The 22621-nt window shown below is 38.9% G+C and overlaps 1 protein-coding gene and 1 long non-coding RNA gene across 4 annotated transcripts in view; one reads left to right on the top strand and one right to left on the bottom strand.

Moving 5' to 3' along the window:
* The window catches only part of MTHFD1L (methylenetetrahydrofolate dehydrogenase (NADP+ dependent) 1 like), a 138328-nt gene that overhangs the window by 25590 nt on the left and 90117 nt on the right, over positions 1 to 22621 (bottom strand). For 2 of the 3 annotated variants that reach the window (XR_010997271.1, XM_068184593.1), the window contains exon 22: positions 21495 to 21647. Coding sequence is in view for 2 of the 3 variants with exons in the window: in XM_068184593.1 (XP_068040694.1) it covers positions 21495 to 21647 (153 nt within the window). In the remaining variant the exon portion in view is untranslated. Of the gene's footprint in view, positions 1 to 16188; positions 16555 to 21494; positions 21648 to 22621 lie in introns of those variants that run through there. The other variant, XM_068184594.1, reaches the window with a different exon arrangement.
* Positions 20524 to 21644, top strand: LOC137470851 (uncharacterized). Its single transcript, XR_010997273.1, has 2 exons — positions 20524 to 20671; positions 21423 to 21644. It is a non-coding gene; the product is annotated as an uncharacterized lncRNA (long non-coding RNA).

Raw genomic sequence — 22621 nt, 5'->3', positions numbered from 1 at the left:
TCCCGTGTTCACCCCATAAAGGCACAAATGCCTGCCCACTTTCGTGTCTAATACCTTGGCCCCATTCCCAGAGCAGTGTGTGATATCCTCCTTCCACTCTTTAAAGACGTGACATAGAATCCAGCTGCAACTACACTGATATTTGGCTACAAATACCACGTGCAGCATATCAGTTGCTGGAACTTTCATTCTGATATACAAAGCAGTGAGTTATGATAGCTAAATAAATAAAAGATTACACAATAGTAAAACCAACCTACTTCCTTACAGGATTGTGCAAGCTTCAAATGAATGCTGCAAAGTACTTTGTAAAGGAGAATCATTGTAGGAATCATAAAGACAGAAAATGGATGGGGATTGTGATGATAGGACCAAGTCCTTTGTCACACTGGCCATAGTTTTAAGAACTAAGAAATAGAAAGGTGCATTCCAGGAATAAAACTCCAACGTTCAACAAGAAGAAGATTTTCCAAGCTTTGTGACATTCAGATACCGAACTACCCTTAAAAACAACATGAATTTTATAGTCATTAATTCTTACCTAGCTTTGTAACACATGACTCTATCTATGCTGCTTATTACAAGAATCAGTTCACCTGTATGCTACCGAATCAAATTTCAGTAATACCTGCTTTAGTTTCATTAGACTTTGAGGAGCTGTGAAAAATATTTTAGCTGAGAAGAAGCCAGAGGTAATCTTGCTAACTCTCAATGTTAGCAAAATCCCCAAACAAGACGCCAAAAAATTTGCTACTTAATTGTGCTATGCAGCTCCTTTGACTGGCAGCCATCTCCTTCCCCACCATTTCAGCCCATCCCAAGAGAAAAATTCATACTTTTCCTGAATCAGTTGTCCCATGACACTCACTGGAGGTTCAGCAGCAGCAGTATGTGCACAGCTGTAAAACATCTGGCACACAGGTGTATGAAATGGCATTTGCTTGCTGTCTGGCCAGTCACACATTTTTTGGAAAGATAACAAAGAGTTATTGTGCAAAAAGACAGATAGTACTGCTGTGCTCACTATTGTAAGTTGCATTTATCTTCAGTGGTGTAGTCTCCAGGGCAAGGAAGAAGAATAAATGTTAAGAAAGAGAAATTTTATGGACGTCAAGCATGGTCCTTCACATTGGTACTGATAATCCAGCTTGGATCCAGGTTTATTTCCAAGGAGCAAGTGAGTGGGGCTGGAAGGCACAATTTAAATAAATCCTCTGCCTGAAATGGAATTGGGAGCAAATGCTTTCCTTTGGCAGCTTGAACTTGCAAGTTAATGCCAGCAACATTACAAACATTAATCTTAAATACAGCACCAATGACAGACTAAACACAAACCTCTACATAAGAAGTAAGGCTGTATAAAAGCAAATTTGATATACAAAAGGCAGCTTAAATAGAGCAAAGAAGAAAATGGATTGCTTTCAGCATGAGACATTAGATACTTGGGAAAAAATACACTAAAAAATGCAATCAATGTCACATTTGCCAAAGGTGTTGATGGGACAAAATCGCTAACTCCAGAGTTCTACTTAAAACAGTACAAGACAGACCTACATGGCAAAACTGAGGAGGTAACTCATGCCTAATGCCCACCAAGAGCATGCAGGCACACGTGTGAGCTTTAACACAAGTACAACACTAGCAATGAAGATTTTAGCATGGACTGATTAAGCCACATTGAGAATCCCTCAACAGCTTGCACTACAACTGGAAGCTGAATCTTCATCACTGGCACCATTTGGGTATGCCTTTGCTTACTCACGGTACAAACATCTTAGATTACTCCTCATGTGTTGGCAATGGACGTACGGTGGCTGGTGTTGTGGGCAAATGGAAGCAGTGCCTGCTACACGCTCCTTCATTCCCCAGTAACTCATAAAGAAACTTGATGATACTCTGCTGGCACTAGGGCTCTTCCTACCTGAACCAAGTTTTCAAACAGCAGGCCAAGGAACAGATTCTCTGATTTGCATTCTATTAAATATAAATCACCAGGTCTACATGACATGACAACATAATGATTCAGTTTGCAAACTCACCGTTCTTACTATTGCAGAACTCCAAATTTTCCTCTGCTTTTATCCTCTTTCTATTAAGAAAGAGCATATTCTACAGCAATACAACACCAAACTCTCAAGGTGGGTAATGCACACAGAAAAAACAACTGTGTAATCCAATCAAATTATCTAAGCAATGCTGAAACCAAAAAACACTGACTGGTCTTTTCCACGCACTTTCATACCCAAGAAAATGTTTGCTTTTTCTTTCTATGTTAACTTTCTTCAGAAGGTTTTCTCCCCAAAAGAAAAGGCTCATCACATCTCTCAAAAGCCTACAGTTACAGAAATGAAACGGAACAGGAATGATTAGATGGATAGTGATGAAGACAGGAAACATGAGACAGGCATTTTAGAAGGAAGGGTAAGTCTTTACTGTAAATCAAAGCTTTCCAAATGTTTCCAGCACCAAAATGGATTGGCAGCATGAGGTGATAGGTGCTTTGACAGAGATAAACTGACAATGTGAAATGAAATATGTGTAATTTATTAAAACAGCAAGCTTTGCTGGCAGCTGGGGTTTGTTGAAATTCTAATCAAGTTTCCAAAAAGGATACATATTTGAAGTTCGAAAGGAATGCCTCATCTATTGGCAGAAGCTCTGGCCCATTTAATTAGTTCTGAAAATGAACGGGTGCAATATTTTTCTTCAACGGATGTCATGCAAATGCATGCATGTTTCAGTTTACCTGTGTTTTTCCAGACTTCACACTTCTTTATCCTTGCTGTTGAGGCAGCTGGAGTCAGTGAGCAACTATCTCCCATTTTGATACTCAAAGAGCAATTCAACTGTTTTGTTATCCTATCGGTACAGGACCAAACCCTCTCAGCATGTTATTGGCAACTTTTTTATTTGAAAAGTAAATGCTAAAGATTTATTAGGAGAAGTAAATCTAAATTTCCTCCTGCAAATACTCTGTTCCTAAGGTGGGAAAGGTCCCTCTCCAAACACTTCCAAAACAGATGAAAAATAACAAACATATTTCTTTTTGCTTAAGAGATATGAATAATATTCTGAGATATTACCTAGAATGCTGAATCAGGAGCTACCTTTACCTTTTGATCATCCATAAAGGACAACCTTCAAAAGATGAAACAAAGACCTGAAAAAGACCTAGCTTTTGCTAAATAAGAGGTAAGGAGTCAGAAGCAATATTCCATGAGCATCATTGTGCCCTAATGCATCATCTACACTGTGGCAACATTTCATAAACTATTTGAAAACCAGGCTTTGCAGCTGCTTGGCCTGGGGTGTGTATCATGGGATCAGTACACAAAATGAAAGCAAAACAAATACCTCAGTTGCTACTAAAAATTTCTGCTGCAAAATACAAGATTTTGTTTTCAGTTTTTGTTAAGAGATTGACAGATCCCTTCAAAGGATTGCAGATAAGCAGCTAAACTTTAAATTACAACATTTAAGGTGGACGGTTTTAGCTCTTTATGGGCTTCTTTTTTCTAGTTACCATAACTTTTTATTATTTTATCAAAAATAAGTGAAAACCCAAACCAACAACTAACACAATCCTGTGTTCAAAACCATGTGAATTTCAGGGAGTAGGAAGGGTTAACCTGTGTATATTAACATAAACAAGTTGGAAAACAGTACTAAAGAATAGATACTCAGTGCAAAAATTAACACAACTCTGCATTCCTCACTTTGGTCTCTTTCCTACCCTGTACTTAAGTCTCCATTCTGCCCAGGGGCTCCATCTCCTCTCTGGAAGAAGAGGACTGCAGCTGGAAGGGGATGAGGCTGCCCCTAGGCAGCAAGTACTCATGTGCACACTGCAGCCCTGCCCTTGCTCATCCACGGCCAAGGGAATGGTCCTATGGGACTGCAGGAGTTTTATTTAGCTCTGTGTAAGATAACTTGGGACTGGCCATCCTTCTCTGATGTGATAAGCTTGAATTTGTATACACACTCAGGTCAGCAGCTTTCTAATATCTGCACATTTGTGGCATCTGCCAGTTAACGTGGGTCACCAAATGTGCCCTGCGTATTGAGTGGTTAATCTGTGCCTATGGAAATGTTTTGGAATAAATATAACAATCTTCAACATCTCGAAGGATTTCAAGACTTGGGTTGCACTGTCATTCAAACAAGGCCTCAAGTGGCACATACTACTGCTAGCAGTACTGGTTTGATTTCCACAGAAGTCAGGTAATTTCCCAGTTGTGTTGCTTTTGAAGGACAATTTCCTTCTCATCCAAGTACAAGGATTGTACCCAACTTGTGCCTCCTCTGCAACGCGTCAGAAAATGAGTGATGAAAAGCACTACGAAAGACACAGCGCGTTGCTGCAAATATATCACATGATAGCCAATCAAATGGGAAGGATGGCACTGCAGATTGATTTTGAATAGCACATTTGGGAGTTGCTAAGGATGTCCATTGCACAGTAAACATCTACTGCCTGACATCTTGTCTGCCACTGACAACAGATTTTGTATCCATTAATGAACAACTCCCAAAACACATTTTTTGCAGCCTTTATCTAAGAGTATGTGAAGCAACTTGTGATATAAGTTAAATAAACTCTTCAAAATATGCAGCCCCCCCAAACCAGTCTCCTTAATGTAAGGTAATTTCTGACGTACCTTATTTATCTTTCATGAATGCCTCAAGGCATAAGTAGGTACACTAAGAAATCAACAACCACTTTTACAATTAGGTAATTGAGTCTGCAAACTGCAGTTAATATCCTCGATTCCTGGCTATCAGCTGAAGGCATTATTCAGAGGAGATGCTTGATCCCAAGGGAATGCATGAGAAAGACTGAAAAATAGCTAAGTGTGCATATGGCCTTCAAATAAACACAAAAATTTCTTTCAGAAGAGAAGCAAGACATCTCTTGGAAAATTATTACATATTTTGATTAATGGAGATGTAAACCAGAGTTATTAAATAGAAAAATCCAAACTTTTGAAGTCTATCAGCTGGAAGGAAAAACAAAGATTGAGAACATGGCTTTAGAGGCAAGATAGACAATAATATGCCACCTATGAAATGATACACAAAATGGACAAGAAAGGGGCCCTTCACAGCAAGAGAAACAACCAGATGCTGTGAATCACAGCGACTCTCAGGTGCCAACAGGGTGAAGAGCCAAAAGACTATAGACCTGCTGCCAAAGGGTATAAAATAAACCAGTACATCTAGAACCAACACTTAGTACCTACTCTGAGCACACCTGGCTTGATTCCTGGATGCTGGAGGTGATCTGCACAGGTGTGTCTTGGTGCTTGGGAGTACATGGCAGCCAGAGTGACAAAATTAGTTTATTTTCCTATCCTAATTTTGCCTCAAGATTTGTTGTACTGTTGCAACATTATTTTTTCTATCTAGGAATGCTATTTATTCTTTGAAGGATATGTGGGAAAACAGTACAGGGATAAGAAACAAGTGTTGTGAGGTGAATGAGAGGGCCTGGAAAAAAAAGGGGGGAAATATGTCCTGTGCAAACAGGTATGGTACCAAAGCCACTTGGGAAAACATAGCAGGAAGCAGAGAAAAACACTAGCTGAACTAACAGACAGATTTCCTCAGCAAAATGCAAAGAACAGAGGCACATGACTTCAGAAGACAATTGCTAAAAGACAGAAACAATGAAGCAGCAGTAATGATATTATAGAGTACTTATACCTCTCTGAGACCTGAGAACAAATACCATCTATAATGTAGTACAAGCAACATCCATCTCAGTAGCCTGAACTTCAGGAACAATTCTGCCCTGGTGCCTGTGAACTAGGAGAAACTCCTGTTTTGAAGACCTCAAAGTCTAAATAGCCAAAGCAAACAAGGAAAGGAATTTAAAGATATTGAGGGTTTCTGAGAACTGCATTTTTAAAGCTGCAGTAAAGAACTACTTATTAAGAATTTATCATATGCATCTTAAAACCCATTCTCAATGGAATTAAGAATCAATATGCCATTGCATCCAAAGCCAGATAATTTTAAATGTAATTAATCTTTTCTTCCATGGAAATTATTTAGAGCTGCTAGAATTATGTAGGGCTGAAAATAACATTACTTAGAGGTTGTGAAAAGGCAGAAACAACTGATTGCCTTTTCCCCTCTTTTTTGGAAATGGTTTTCTTTCATGATATTTCTACAGATTAAAAAAAATAAATTTCAGCAGCTGATTTCCTCTGAAAGTCTATTCCTCCTATAGTTACTTTAACAGTTGGACTGAAGTGCATCACAGGATACACAAATCAGAATAAGAATGGGTCTCAGATGCATTTACCTTAAACAGGCATGTTCTTTCCCATTTTATCTTTGAACACAAAAAAGTCAATTAGTTCTTAACGTAGTTTTTTTTTTCCATGAAACTACAAAAATCCATAGAGTTTTGTTGGTTTTCTGTTGTTTTAAAACAGCTCCTGCAACTTCACTCATCATTTGTAAGAAACTGCTGTCCTATAGCAGCTGCTTTTAACACTTCCTGAGTAGAGTAGATTTATCTTTTGAATTTCTCACTGCAGTAAGTTGCATCAGACTTATTACACACATGGAACAAAACGAATACAAACTATTTGGCAATGCTTCCCCGTGACCTGCACTAGTGATGAACACACTACCTCATCTATTTAGAAAAGCAGACCTGATCATGGCCTCAAAGACAACAGATTCAGATTGCCTTGCTCTGAATAGCTGGAGGTTTCGCCTCAATTTACAAATGAGTGTAGCAATTTCAATTTAATGTGGTCCTGTAAGTAATTATACCTCATGCAAAATGACACACTAATGCAACACAATGAAGAGCACTGGCCCAAACAAGAGAGATCTTTACACTTCAGTTAAAATTGATTTAGCTGAAGGTTTGAATTAATTTTACAATTAAAGCAAATGTATTTTATGCACTTGGCAACCTTTCCTCCAAACTTTCCTTTAATTTGTCAACTTTTTCTACGAATTTACCCACAAGAAATTCCTTAAGGCTTCACACAAATTGCCTACTTTCTTTTTGTTGGTTTTCACTAAAGTACAGAATAAACTTTACTGGAGGGCAAAGTACAATTTACCAAATCAATTTTAGAAAGTGGGAGCTCATTCTGTGGCAAAGGCTAAATTATGTCTTCCAAGAATCACATTTGGCAGGAGTCTTAATACAGCAGACTGCCTTGGTTTCCAGAGGTTACGTCTGAATTAAGAGAGCCAGCAACACCAGCCCATAAACAGTAACACAACATGTGAAGGAGAGCTGGATCAGAGAGCTAAAGATCATGAAAAGTTCAGGACTTTCTGAGATTGTATTTAGGATGTAAAAGCTGCTTACTGCTCAAGCAAGTACGATCAAGAACACACCTTTAATTCAGTACATTCCCTGGCTCACTCATGCCTGGAAGAAGCCAGAAGTCTTCTAATTGACCTCCCTCCCCACCCTCTATCCTTTTTGACAAGCCTGGAAGAACAAGACATAGTGACACTAATGCAAAAGGATGTAACACTTCATACTCAAGGAGTAAAATGTGGATTTGAGTGACACAGAGATGGGGCCCACAAGTCTCTCCTTTACAACTACACAGGCAGAAGAAAAGAGGTAACAACACACATTTTAAGGGTATTCACACTCCTGCTCTTCTGCACAGGTGTTGCAGGCACATGGAAACACCTCCATTCCTTGAATGAACTTGGTAATATTGGCATGCACATTTTGAAATTCTGACCACACGGAAAAATCCCACATTTGGAGACATATGCTTTTCAGATCCTTTTGGGATCATGCTGATCCCAAGAACAGCATGTATGTGGTTATTGGTTGGTTTTGTTGTTTTTGGGTTTTTTTTTGTTTTTTTTAATATACAACTTCCTCTTGGCTGGATCCCTAAAGTTGTAAATTACACATTCCATGTTTAATGTATGCCATAATCTCGTTTCCCATTTTGTTTCCATAAAATGTTAAGTTTTATGGTGCCAACAACAAAGCTAAATTCTCTCCATTTAAATAAAGCCCTTTAAATGAAATTTATTCTCATGTGTATCCTGAGCTGAAACCGAAAACTATTTCTATTTGAAGGACCAGAAAGAATATTCTTAATTTCTGCAATGCAATAATTTTTCTTCTTCCACTAGCTTTTCTGCTTCCCAAAGTGGACACATTCCATCCTTTATGTCAAACGTGTTAAAATAGAAACTGCCTCCAGATGCTAAAACAGCTCCCAGGAGGAAAAGAGGAAAAAAGAGAGAAAAAAAGGAGGGGAAAAAAAAAAACCAACCAAAAAAAACCAAAACAAAAAAAAAAAAAAAAAGAAGGAAGATGTGGAAAAGGTGGGAAGAAAAAAAAAAAGCAGGAAAAAGATTAAAAAGATTAGGCTTATGACCACTATAATGAAGATATTATGGTCAATTTGCTGCAATGATATATACTAAAACTGAACACAAAAGAGGCGTGGTTTAAGGGGCAAAAAAATGCATACATTTTCAATGCAGTCCACAATCCAAACAAAATGTAGATAAACAACAGAATGATGACTCCTAATACTCTCAACAGTCAGCAGAAATCTCTCCAGTTATAGAGAAATTTTCCACAAATACTTGATGATCAAACTAAAAGAACACTTCTATCAACAAATCCATTCCCACAATTTACATTTTTCCGTACTTATAAGGAAATTCTTCTTACATCACATGATGACTGCTCCATTCATTGCACTCCACCTCCAGTAATAACATGATGAATGAAGTCAAACATGTATAAAGCAATGGGTGGAAAACTGCCTTCCCAACATAAATACATAGACATCCTTAAAACAGTTTCAACAAGAAAGAGATAGCACTCAAAAACTGCTTGTCAATGGCTAAGATGAATAGGAACTGATCTGTACAGCAAATATATTTCCTCTGGATACTGATACAGTGCATACAAGAGCAGGAATACTGCTGTTGAGGCTGGGTTTGAATGGGCATTTACAGAAGGTTCAACAAGGTTCAAGTGCTGTGTCCTACACCTGGGTCACAACAACCCCAGGCAGTACTACGGGCTGGCGGAACAGCAGCTGGAAAGCTGCCCAGCAGAGAAAGGCCTGGGAGTGCTCGTCAACAGCAGCTGAGCATGAGGTGGCCAAGAAGGCCAATGGCACCGTGGCCTGTATCAGCAATAGTGTGGCCAGCTGGAGCAGAGAAGTGATTTTTCCCCTGTAGTGAGGCCACACCTTGAGTGCTCTGTCCAATTCCAGGCCCCTCACTACAGGAAGGACATCAAGGTGCTGGAGTGAGTCCAGAGAAGGGCAACAGAGCTGGGGCAGGGTCTGGAGCACAAGACTGATGAGCGACTGAGGGAGCTAGGGGCGTTTAATCCAGAGAAGAGGAGGCTCAGGGGTGACCTTACTGCTCTCCACAACTCCCTGAAAGGAGGCTGTAGCCAGGTGGGGGTTGGCCTCTTCTCCCAGGCAACCAGCAATAGGATGAGAGGACATAACCTCATGCTGCACCAGGAGAGGTTCAGTTTGGATATTACGAGGAATTTCTTCACAGAAAGGGTGATTAGAAATTGGATTGGGCTTTCCAGGGAGGTGGTGGAGTCACCATCCCTGGAGGTTTTTAAGAAAAGACTGGAAGAGGCACTCAGTGCCATAGTATAGTTGACAAAGTGGTTTTAGGTTACAGGTTGAAATCCATGATCTCAGAGGTCTTTTCCAAACGGATTCTGTGATTCTATGAAAAAAATAAAATTATAGAGGAGCAGAAGCACTATTTATATATCAACATCCTTTCAAACAGGCACATATCCTGCATAGTAGTAACACTCCTGGAAACCTGAAATTGGATCTGAGCCGAAACCATGAGCTAGATGGTGAGAAAAATCTGTAGGATAGCCTTCTGAACAACCACTGGCTGAATGAAGCCTGGAGATGCTCACAAGGGAACTCTACTGTGAGCAGGGAAATCGGGCATTTAGAATCTCATAATATGAACAGCACTGCATGTAAGATACCTAACTAGCTTTTGTTTTCCAGGAAAATAACCACAGACCCCTGTATTTTGGGTTATTTCATGAATCAAAGAAAGGTAAAAGTCACAGCTTTTGTCATACAGCTTCCTTGCACAAACTCTAAGATTAGCAGTGAGCCCCAGCAGTTTTTGAGCTGTGCAAATGCAGTAACTTCTGAGCAGCATGAGGCAAATGTTTAAAATGGAACTGGGAAAAAACAGCTCAGTGGTACCACCTATGTGATGTTTACTACTTCTTTTTGGAGGGTGCATTTGTCATGTTATGTTATAAATAGCATTGTCTAAAAGAAAAAGAAGTGTAATATAAATTAACACTAGTGAGATTCCACCTGTCTCAGGTGTCCCTAAGTACACTTCTCCAGCAGTACTTCTGCCCCTCACAGCAGACTGAAAATAAGGAGTCAAGCAGGAACTCTTAAGTGGTGTTGAATTTTATGCTCTTTTGTGAAAAAATATAAGTGAAAAGTAAAACCAAGCCAGGAGATTTATTTTCACTTATCTAAGTTAATCTTAAAAAAGACTAGAAACACTACAACAGGTTTCTACAGGTGACAAATTGTCATAGTTCTTCCAGCCTCAGTCTACTGGTTGTTTTTACTGAGTGAGCAAGTAACAAACCCAGATCATCTCGGCATAAGAGCTTACTGATGACTTACTAAAATGCAAACACATTTTCTAAATTTCTCTGCTGCTTTCACTCATGGTATGCTCATTTGATTGCAACACTGAAACCAGAAGGCTACCTCAAGACACACTCGATATTCAGTATTTGAAGGGTGTCAGCCTGGTAGGTGCCTTACAAGATACAAAAGATTTGCCACTTCAGTGAGAGTTATTATGCAATCCTTTCCCATGCAACAATGCAGCTTTTTCATTGACACATACCCAGTGCTCCTTTATAGACTGCTTTTGATTATAAAACCAAAATTTAGGGAGAATCAGAGCAAGATTTTCTGATGATTGCAGGGGATATAAATGATATTTCTGTGACTATCACAAGCCTCCATATGTTTAATCATTGATGTGTCGGTTGTTAAATGATAATTTAAAATTAGTATCTTTATGACATTTTGCATAGTTGTAAAGAAAAGAAACAGCTAATTTGGACTCAATCACCTTCTAAAAATTGCTGTAGACGTGTAGTCCCCAACTAAAAAAAGTGAAGTAAAATCCTGTAAAAAGGTGACATGAAAAAATAGCCCCTGAGCGGCTGTGCAGAAAAGGAACCATGACCTGATTACCTAATTCTCACTACTTTTCCTGAAAGCATGTAATCTGAGGTTAACTTTAGACTCAAAGTCTTTAGAGCATTGCTGAGCTTGAAGTAGGACAGCTCGTGCAGAACTTTAACATTTCTAAAATACTTTCTTTCCAATTGCAACATTCTTATATATGACTGAATAGCTCATTCTGAATTTCTTCACGTCACTACCTTTTCTTATTAAGCCTAAAGCCCAGCTCCTTATGTTGTCTAAAGAAACAAGGTTATTAAACAAAGATGCTGCAGTCAGGCACTCCAGCCTAAAATATCATGCAATTATAGAATTTTATCTTCCAAAAATATGGAGTCCCTAGAGAGGAACTGTTTAGCCTACTAGCTCCAAACTTTCACATGTTATTAAAAAACATTATTAAAAATGTGAGTTAAAAAGAATGTTCCAGTTAAAAATAATGTTCCATTTGTATCAGGCATTTTATATGACTTCAAGAAAAGCTGGATGTCCAGCTGCCAGGCACTAATGTGTATAGTGTCAAGCACTGGTACAGCTAGCTAACACTGGGATTATCATCCACTGGATAGTTATGGAGGTAAGAGTCAAAATTATCTCAAAGAAGCCAAACTCTGCTGTAAAAGTGAACACCCACCCATCTGGTGCCACATCTTGGATCTTTTGCAGCCGTCCCAGATGGCACCACTATTGAGCGTGTTTCATTGGGAATACTCTCCTGACACACCTTCATGCCATTCCCTCGGGTCCTGCCACCAGGACCCAGAGAGAGGAAGTTGTTGAGTGCAATGAGGTCTTCCCCTCAGTCTCTTCTGTTCATTTCAGAAACCAAGTGATTTCAGCTGCTCCTCATAAGGCTTCTGCTCCACACCCACCACCATCTTCACAGCTCTCCTCTGGATGCTCTCTAATAGCTTTATATCCTTTTTTTTATGTGGCACCCAAAGCTGCACACAGGACTTGACCAAGTCGGTCAAAAGGTAATACATGGCATTTCATTATTTCATAAGTGAAGGAAGAGTGCTCTTTTCAAAGCAAACCCATTACCACTTACCAAAAGCAAAATTCAGTATGCCAGGATTTGTACCCTTTGTATTTTTTAAAATAAGGACACATGAGGAATATCTCAGGAAATACTTTAGGATTTTTATGTGGGAGGGTGGGTGGAGTAGGGGAGGAGTAGCAGCATAACTTTATCTTTTAGCATTGTGCACAGAATGTAGGTCAGCCTACTCCAATGGAAATACCCCATGCTGATTCTTCACATTCTTGGACATAAACATCTCATGATTTTGTGGGCCAGGAAATTGTGAATTTTATTCATGGTCCTGTCCCAGAATTGTCAGGGGGATCTTACTGTTTGTACCTCTGGACTCCTTATTTAAAAAAAAAAAAAAAGGTAAAAATTTTTCTTTTCTAGCAAACTACTGATACAAAGAGATAGTATGTAAATGTTGTATTACAACTTCTATAGTCTATGTCACAACATAATCAATTAGAGAAGCTCAGTTTCTAATTTCTCAGTAAATACTTTGCGTAACAAATGCAGGATGCATTTATTTCAATATAAAACAATCTGGAAAATGCCCTTCCTTCCCTAGAAAAGCTATTTGTTAACTAATAATAGATATATATTTTACTGTCTAAAATTATAACCTATTTTTAACCTCTCATTGTCACACAAAGTTTATGGAGAAAATACTTAAAAAAAGGAAATCAGAGTCCATTTCCCGTTTTAACAAGGATAATCCCTTGACCAGAAGGCACAAATATTCATTCCTCTTTAATGTTAATTAGCACACTGTTTATTTTATATGTCATAATTTAACAAAAGAAAGCAAGTTGCTAGGAACTTTATTAAGTTCAAAACATCTTCCATGTTATTTATCCAGAACTCAATAAAAATGTTCAGTCACAGACTTGCAGCCTCCAGCTAGGTTCCTGCTATGAGCCTTAAATCATTTTTAGAGTTTCAATAACATTAAGTTGCCAAGCTCAAATATACAGCTATCTACATCTGCTAGACAGTTTGTCTTACTGGACAGTCTGGAAAAATTTTACTCAGTTGATCCAAACTGTAAAGTTTTTTGCTGCTATCGAGGAATCAATCTTTTTCAAATTTGCAAATCGGCATTTGAAAAATGCATCTGTAAGAATGCTGAAAGGACAATGTTTTTTTTTCCTTTAGGTGAGCATAAGATAGCCTCTCAAAAAAATTGCACATAGACAGTTTTAAAAAGTAACTACTCCTTCCTTAATGAATGTCTGAATCTCTAAATTTCCCATTTGAGCCATAGAGAACCTTTGCAGAAACTGCAATTTCTTCAACTGAGGAAGCTTATCAGGCTGAACAAGCAAAAATAGGGAGCATGAAACATAATTTCATTTTTTCCCTGTACAGAGGAACAGCAGAAAGCTGGACGTGACAGTATGGCTGTTACTACCACACTGAACCATGACAGGCAGCAGCGATACCCATCCTGCCCCAAAGCAATCAGTTGCAGTGACTCCTATGTCTGGCAGCATCAGCCTCTTCCCACAGCAAGTCACCCAAAATATCATGAATGGGGGAAGAAATGGCTGCCCTCTCTAATGTTTAAGTCTGTACATCTTCCACATGGACAGCATAATCTAACCCTTAACACCACTGTTTCAAGGCATTCCATAAACTGACTTTTGAGCTTCTCACATCTGATCAAAGTCCACATGTACTAGGCTGATTGAATGAGCTCTTAACCAAACCCATTCACCTGCTCTGGACACACATGAGGTGTGCTAACCAGCACTCTGGGACCAGGATGGGCAGGCAGCACTGCTGCACCACAGAGAAGCTGCCATGATTCACCCACCTGCTTCCCTCTTTGCTGGGCAGAACACCCAGCAAGAGGCATTCACTAACTGCTCAGACTTGCACGTGCCTGCATTTCCACTGCAATATCCCTATTTCTTGTCTGAAGTCATGCATAAAATCCAAAGGCAGTTGTCCAAAATTGGTGCTGGCTTCTGTCCAAATTGCACTTCCCACTTTTAACTGACACATCTTTGTTAAAAGCAAGCCCTGAGCAAATAAGCTAATGTACATCATTTAAAGAGCCCTACGTGCCATATGGAATATCAGTCTCTTGTTTTTTCCTTCTTAACTGATGCAGCCGTACCCATTCTTATCGCGGATCATGGACTGTAAATCAGAGACAAGGGAATGAAACAGATAGAAGACATACCCAATCTGGTTATGATCACAGGTAGATCTCACTGGAACAGACAGCAGGGATCTTAATGACTCCAGGCTCCCTGAAGGCCCTGAGCAAAGGACGCTTTCCCAGAGGTGCGCCTTTGGCTCCATGTGCTCCACAGGTGATTTCCATTTGTGTGCACTGATGGCATCTGCAAGCCTAAGCTGCACTGAGTTCATTACACACAACTTTTCAGCTCTGATGAGGGCAAGTCATTCACAACCACAATGAACAAAACTGTTTCAGAGCGTAACAAGTTCTCTTGGTTCCTGCATCGCGTAAACTTGTCTGCACTAGCCAGGCACTACCCGTGATCAGTGAATCCGTACTGCCTGGGCTGGTGTGCTGAGTCAGCTCATCTTAACTGAAAACATGTGCTCAAGCACTCCTGATCCTGGCACAGCAGCCTGGGAAATTCCTCTGCGGCTGCTCTGATCCACCATACCTTCCATGCCCTTTCACATGTAAAGCAAAGGAGGTGAGGTAAAATTCCCTCAAGAGATGTGAGACCATCAAAATGCATTTTCAGGGGATCAGTCTGAAACTTTTTCTGTCTAAAGTGAAACATTAAAGTCACCTCTTATACTTGTAAGTAAGTTTTAAGTTTACCTATTCAGACAAACTACTTTAGGTTACCACCGACATGTCTAAGAGCTTAAACATAATGTTATATTCCTATGGATGTATTTAACATAAATATATTTGGAAAAGATGACCAAGGAAATCTGATTGGTACAAGAAATACACCTGGTTCATTTTTGTCACTAAAAAGCTAATTTTATTTAAAACAAAATTTAAACATTTACATAGAAAAAAAATCTCTGGCTTAAATTTACGGTAAGATGGGAAAATAAATTTGGAAAATAGTGGACACTGGATACAAAGAAATAATTTCACAAGAATCACACACTAGAATTCCTTATAATGGAGGTTGTAGTAAGAAAAAAATCTCATCAAAACTAAACATGAAATAACCTACCAAACCACAGTGTCTATTTTCTTATTTGGTAAGTTATGTAGTGATTTCATCCTGTCCCAAAAAAACAGGTTTTCCTTCAACAATTCAGTTCACTGAATAACACACACACACATCTACAAAACTTCTTTTTTCTTCTCAGTAGAAAACAAATCAAAACTATTCATTCATTTCTCTAACTACAAGTGCTGGCCCCCAAGGAATGTAAGGTTAGGTGGAATAAAGCAATAATAAGCTACAAATTTAATCTGGCCAGCAATGGGATATGGTCTTTCCTTCAGAAGAGGCAATATATGGTACATTATTATGATGTAGGTTAAATAATGCTTACTAGCAAACAAACAGCAGTCAAGAGTGACAGCATGAACTATACAGAATCTAAGTAAGTGTCTTGCCTCTATTATCTGTCAAGATATGGCAGAGGATGAAGAGAGGCTGGTTTGTGGGGTTTTCTGGGTATTGTTTCAGGTTGTAAGAGAGTATTTTACCATATGCCTGTGTCACAGCCAAGGCATGGAGGTACAGTGATCCAAAGCAAAGTATATTTACTCTGTATTTCCAACAAGCACTGGCTTATCCACATCAGTTTAAAGCAGGTAAAGTAAACAGTAATGCATAGATTATATGGAAACTTCTATCATGCAAATACATTCTTTTCTATTCACTTTCAAAAGTTACAGAAATTATAATGATATTTTCAAGACAGCTAAACTCTACTCTTTTCCTCTTAAATTAAAAAAAAATCCTTAGTCATCAGCAAGGCATCTTCTGCTCTCCTGTAACTACATTCATTACTCACAAGAATTCTTCCTGCCCAGATCTTAGGTCATGTCATTGTTTTAACTGATACTGTTGGAACATCTTCAAAGCTCTTTAACCCTTGTGGCTTTTATGTCAGTCTCCTCTTCCAGTTCTCCACATATATCTTGGATGTGTCTTCAAATAATTTCAGAAGTATCTCCTCCTATCAGTACAACTCTCAGTTTTTTCCTTTCCAGCCAATCCCATCTCTCCAATCCTGCCCTCAATCTTCTATTCCCATCTTCTGATCACAAATGGCCACAGCCATCCTTGAATCTTAACTGCCTCTAAGTCCACGCACCTGGGATGTTTGCAAAGGCAAACCATTCGGGCCCAGCGTGACAAACGCACTGCAACACCGTTCCATTATAATCTACAACTTTTTCCTCAGCCCTTCAGCTAAATCATTCACTTAGGACTATTTCTGCCTCATCTACAGAGACCCTCCCCTCTCTGGCTAACCCAATACCATCACAACCACATCATGCAATCCACCATGGGCCAGAAGTGGATTTCCTGTTATTACACTAACCTCAGTCTACTAACTAACCTCTCAGCCTTTAGCTTTTAGACATAACAAACTGAAGCTGATTGTCCCCATCCTCACTTCCAGCCATCAATCATACCTATCTGATCACCCCCAGCCCATCAACCCTACCCTGAATAATTTATCAGCCTTCCAAGAAGTATAACATCATTCAGCATTTCCACATGTACATAGCTGGTCACTGGACAGGAATGATGCACCCTTTGTAATTCAGAAAACCCTCTACCTCATTGGGATGACACCTACTGTGATAGACACAAAGGCACATCATCTAACAGAGGGCAGCTTTTCTTTTCCTGTTACCAATTTTCAATTTAGAACTAAACAATTGTTAACCTACTTTCCTACGTGAGTTGAACTTCATGTCTTTCCTTTACTCTCACTGCTTACACACTTCTTGCAGTAATCTCAAAACCAGCCCACAGAGTCTGTGAGAGCACCTAGCTTTCACAACTAGCTGTTCTGAGCACTGCTACAACACAGCAACTATACAACACCAAAGGCAGATGCCAAATGCCACATCTCCAGGGACATTTTTTGGACTAAGTGTGGTCAGAATACCTAGCAGAGCTTAAATCCTTTGTAAACACAAAATTGAACTGTAAGCTAAATGTTTTACAAAGCAAATATAAACTTCACTATAATTTCTGTTTTTGCAATGCTATCCTGTGTTACACATATCAACAGGATGAGTTGAGCAATCAAACAATTATTATTCATATTTCCCATAAAAGCACCTCAGAAAAGTGCTAAAATGACAGTTTGGAGACAATCTGAGCATCATGCACTACTGAAAAACTGCAATTTCACTTCAGGTGGCCCAGGCTCCAGCTTATGTTCAATAGACAGTCTCAAAACTTGTTAAGCTCTTAACCACTAAGAAAGAAGAAATTCATTCGATGGGGAACAGTATTTTCCTTCTGAAAGTATTAATAAAAATATTAATACTTGTGAGGTCTTTTTCCTCTTACAATATCCAGGTAATATTTTGGCAGGACAGTCCTGGCTTTCACCCACAAGTGAGCTAGAGCTTTGTTCCTCCCATACACTGATTTCAAACTACACTGGGTCACCCCAAGAGTTCCTTCCAAGGGGATATAGTTTCAGCAACTTGAACTTCTTTCTCTATGAGGAGACAAATATTTCTCTAATAGGTTGACCTTTCTTCAGATATGTTGATATCTGAAGGATGTCAGTTCATTGTGAGAATTTGGAAGCTGGCCATGACTCCAAAGGCTCCACATATTTTCAGAGTGACCATGCCTGTAATTTTAACCCATTGAAATGAAAGTGCGTGGCTGGAGAAGAGTAGTACATGCTTAAAAAGCTCACTGTGACTCAAACACTGATTTATTTCCTGCAGCCGTGATTTGGTAGCATCACTTCACAAAGGCAAAAGGCAACAGGTTTTATTTCTATGACCTTCCTGCGTTCTTGCAACTCACATGAAAAGGAACAATGGAAATGTGGCTGAATGTGAGAAAGCACCAAACTGCTATGGCTTTTTGGGTGGGTGTGGAGAGAAACACACAAACTACAAAAAATCTAGTAACTCCCCACCCAAGCATTGCTAGTGAATGACCTCACTGGTTTCCTACATGTACTCCAGCAGTTTTCCTGCCATCACTCTGTTAAGCCAAGCAATGATGTCAACAGTCCACCTGTGAGGGTGATGTAGCCCTCTGGGTCATGGTCTCAGAGAGCTTGGATAAAAGCTGTGCCAGTGTTAATTAAATGCACCTCTTGTTTCACTGCTGATTTCCTCTGATAAGGCTCAGCTCATTTTTCCTGGAAAGACTTCCATGCTGTATGGGAACTGAAGCCAACCATAACACAAATCAAATATTGCTTAGAGAATATGAAGACAACATGTTAAATATTTAGTTTAAAAAAAAAATCACTGTGTATCAGAGCTAAGATAAATACAAATCTCATTACTTTGCATGTGCTAGTGACAAGGCTAAACTACAAATGCTAGTTACTGCAGATAGTTTATTATCTTTCAGCAGTACTTATCTCTTTCATTTGTAATGCTCTTCCCGATTACATTGGAGCAGAACTCTAACAACCTGCTTTACTGATCAATTCTGACAGGTTAGAATATGAGAAGTTCGCCCAGTAAAAAATATGTTTCAAGAATGGAGTTTGACATTTAATTAGCATCAGAATTATCACTACAACTTTAATGAAAAATAGCATTTTTTCCTGCTATCAGAAAACCCTTAGCTGTAAGAAGGTTCTGAGCAGCTTAGGTATTAATGGACCTCTCCATTAATATAATTAGCCAGCAAGCAGTGGAAGGGAGAAAAATTTTATGCTGCTTCTTCTTTTTTTCCTACATAAAGAAATCTAGTCCACTGTCATGTCTGGATGTTTTCACCATATGCTGTCACTGGGATTTCTGTAATCCCTCTACTCATCGCATTGACTTCCAGCCATTTTAAGCCTCAAGGACATGCCCTTTTATACGTGCTTTGTTCTTGCAGACATTTTCAGATAGCTTTATTAGTAAGAGAACTGCCAAAGCAAGGCTTTCCGTTTTGAAATTAGACATCAAAAATATTTCTTCTTGCACAATTTAAAAAGTAACACTAACCCTAAGACTTAGTTGCTGACAAAAACACACTCAAAAAAAAATCTGAAGTTAACAAATTAGAAAAGTGGTTTCAAAAGTTGTGGTGCAATTATATTATGAAAGTTTGTTTCATGATGCTCACAACTCTCCACTCTGAAAAGCAGCAAATTGGACCTCTTGCTAGAAATTTAATTCTAAAGAAAGAACTGTGTGGTAACAATGTTAGAAATACGTTCATATTCATTCATTCATTCTGATTTGTAGCAATTGTGATGGTTCCAAGAAGTGCTCTGTCCCACATTCCTGAGCATTTAATTCCTGAGCATTAGCAATATTTTTCCAAACAACCAATGATCGATGTCCATGTATTTACATTTTTACCTCTTGGGGATCTTATGTTTATACAATACCTCACCTACAAACTCTCTTGGAATACATAACACAGACTATACTGCTTTCCCAGCTCAGGATATGGGAGAAGTTCTATGGCTAATACTGCCTCGCACCAAAGTCAGGCTAACTAACTTAGACATGTTTTTTACACTCTCCTCCAAAAATAAATCTCATATACAAAATGTCCTTCAAAAGAATTTAATTTTTTCGTTTCTAAATGGAAACAGAAAGAGGTAGTCTTTGAACTTGTTTGGTTTATACTGCTTCTATGGACAGTTTCTATGGATTTATGACACAGAACTGCAGCTAGTTTATAGCAAAGCATGAAGGGTGTGACTCATTCAGAAAGCTCAACCCAAGAATATTTCATTCTGACATCCAACAGAATAGCTCCCTCATGGATTTGAATTAGTTGCTGCCCATTACTCACATGCACTCCTTCTCATAACTTCATGACACACAACTTTCAGTGCAAACTTGAATCCAGGCCATGAAGGAGATACTAGAAGTTCTGACAAATTTTACCCCTGTCACCAGTAACTGGAATTTGGTCTTACACAATTTAAATACACAGCTGTGCTCTGCTTCTGGAGGATGTGCATAATGTGGTCATGCAAAGGAAAGCATATCCCCAAGTCCAGTGACTTAAAGTGACACAGTTTCCTGAACTCCAGGAACCCTCCTGGTCAGAAAGTACTTCCTTCCTCGTTTCAAACACTTGATTGTTTCAGAGGGAATTCAAAACAATAGATTAGAAACTTTCAACCTTTCCTAAGTGTACTGCTACACAAGGAAATCAGGCCATGCTCTGGGAAGATGAGATAACATTGGGAGAGTATTCTTTCCGGAAATGCAATGGCTTTTCCATCCCTTCTCTAGCACCATCCCATGAATCAGCTACATGTAAGTAGTAACTCTAGCTATGAGATGTCAGATGCAGTTCAACCGCTGTTTGGATTAAGATGTGCATGGTTGGCAAAAGGCATGAGCCAACTCACTTCTCAACTATTTCGATAAGGCCTGTAAGGGAAGAAAGCATCAGGAGCTTCCTAATCTGAGTCTGTACTTCTAAGGACGGATAGGAAGAAAGGATGATGATTGCCTCTTTTTAGCACCTCATTGTTTAAATCTCTAGTAAAGGAGAAGGAATGTGCTATTATTTCTGCAGTTAAAAATCTACCCCTTCCCACCATAACTTACTTTTACAGCACCAGTAGTGATGTGCACAAAGACTAAGAGCAGATCAGGCTCATCAGCTGAAAAGCAATTATTTTAAGCATACTCTGTTCCCCAACACAATTCCTTTAATCTAAATCCATAAAAATGCTTTGTAATGATGGATAAAAGATTGAAAATTTAGAGTAATATCTAACCAGTTACTTACAGGCTGCAATTTGAATAAGAAAAGGCAACGACAAGTAAATTAATTTTGTTACAGCATTAGGCTGCCTAAATACCCTAGACTAACCTAAAAACAACAGCAACAGAAACAACAGCAAGAGCCATTCTCTCAGACCGACAGTCAAAGCTCTTATATGACATTGCATTTTCTTGATTATCTTTTCCTATCCACGTAGACCTACATAAAGTTTGAGGATAAGATTAATAAACAAAAGCACAAGAACTCACATGGTTCTACACATTATTTTTGGAGGCAAACAGGAAATGCACTTCCCTGTCAAGCTGGGTGAAAGGGGAGTTAATGAGTCAAATGCTTTGCACTCACCGTTCCTACCAGAGGGTAGATGAATCCAGCTCCAATGCTGGCTCGCACATCGCTAATCGGCAAAATGAAACCAGTGGGAACACCCTTCCTCTCAGGCTGATGGGAGAGGGATAGGTGAGTTTTTGCCATACAAATGGGAAGATTTCCAAATCCCTATCAAAAAAAGGGAAAGAAAATAAAAATGTTTTAAAAATCACAGTAAAGGCACATTATGTTTTTGTTTTGTTATCATTATCTTCTAGGAACCTCTCGTACAGCATTTCCCTTTGGGCTCTAATGACCCAGTTAGACACCAACTTGAGTCCAGGATTCAGAGTCCAAAATTTTCTAAGGGAATTAATGTTCTCTTGGGGGTAAACACAGATGGTGCTCATGATGCTTTCCTTTGTTTTTAAACAAGACAAAACCTGCAGGAGATGATGGCACCCCCTTCACTAATGTCAGTGCACTAATTACTGAAAATGTGGGAGAAAATCAGGAAAAGTGCCTCAGAAGCTCCTCCCACCCATAATTTGTCTCAAAGTTATTGATTAATCTTGAGTCAGGCACCTTCCACTTTTCTGTTAAATTCTTTTACAAACAGGGCCAGGAGGAGAGGTGGGACTTTAGGGAATTGTCTCTGCAGCCCAGTGTTGACAACTCTTTAGGTGACATAGTGAAAATATTTCCTAATATACTAACATTTAGACTAAAAAATGGATTAGAGAATCACAGCAGGAAAAAAGAGGCATGTATTATTTAGCTTCAAGTACACTAAGTAACCTTCTTTTCCATTTAGAAAATCCAATTAATTCTCAGGAAGTTTGCATTACAGGGAAGATGGCTGTCTGACTCAGGACTTCTGCTTTGTCTGACCAAGCTGCTGAAGTTTACTCAGGAATTTTTCCTGGACATATTGTTTCTATTTTCTGACAGAAAGGCTCCAGCCACATTTATGTTCAGAAGCCAATCCACTATAAAAAACACATTCACCTCTCCAAATGGTTTCAAAACTTTTCAAACTGTAACATGCTCCCACATGCTTTAGGATAGGTGATGTATTTCATGTTCTAATATTCATAACTCCTTGAAAGTAATAGGAATAGAAAGAAATCAAAAGATTTTACAAATATTGGGACCTCTTTTAT

This window comes from Anomalospiza imberbis, chromosome 3, assembly GCF_031753505.1.
Source record: "Anomalospiza imberbis isolate Cuckoo-Finch-1a 21T00152 chromosome 3, ASM3175350v1, whole genome shotgun sequence".
Lineage (NCBI taxonomy): Eukaryota > Metazoa > Chordata > Aves > Passeriformes > Viduidae > Anomalospiza > Anomalospiza imberbis.
This window is presented reverse-complemented; position numbering and strand designations above follow the sequence as displayed.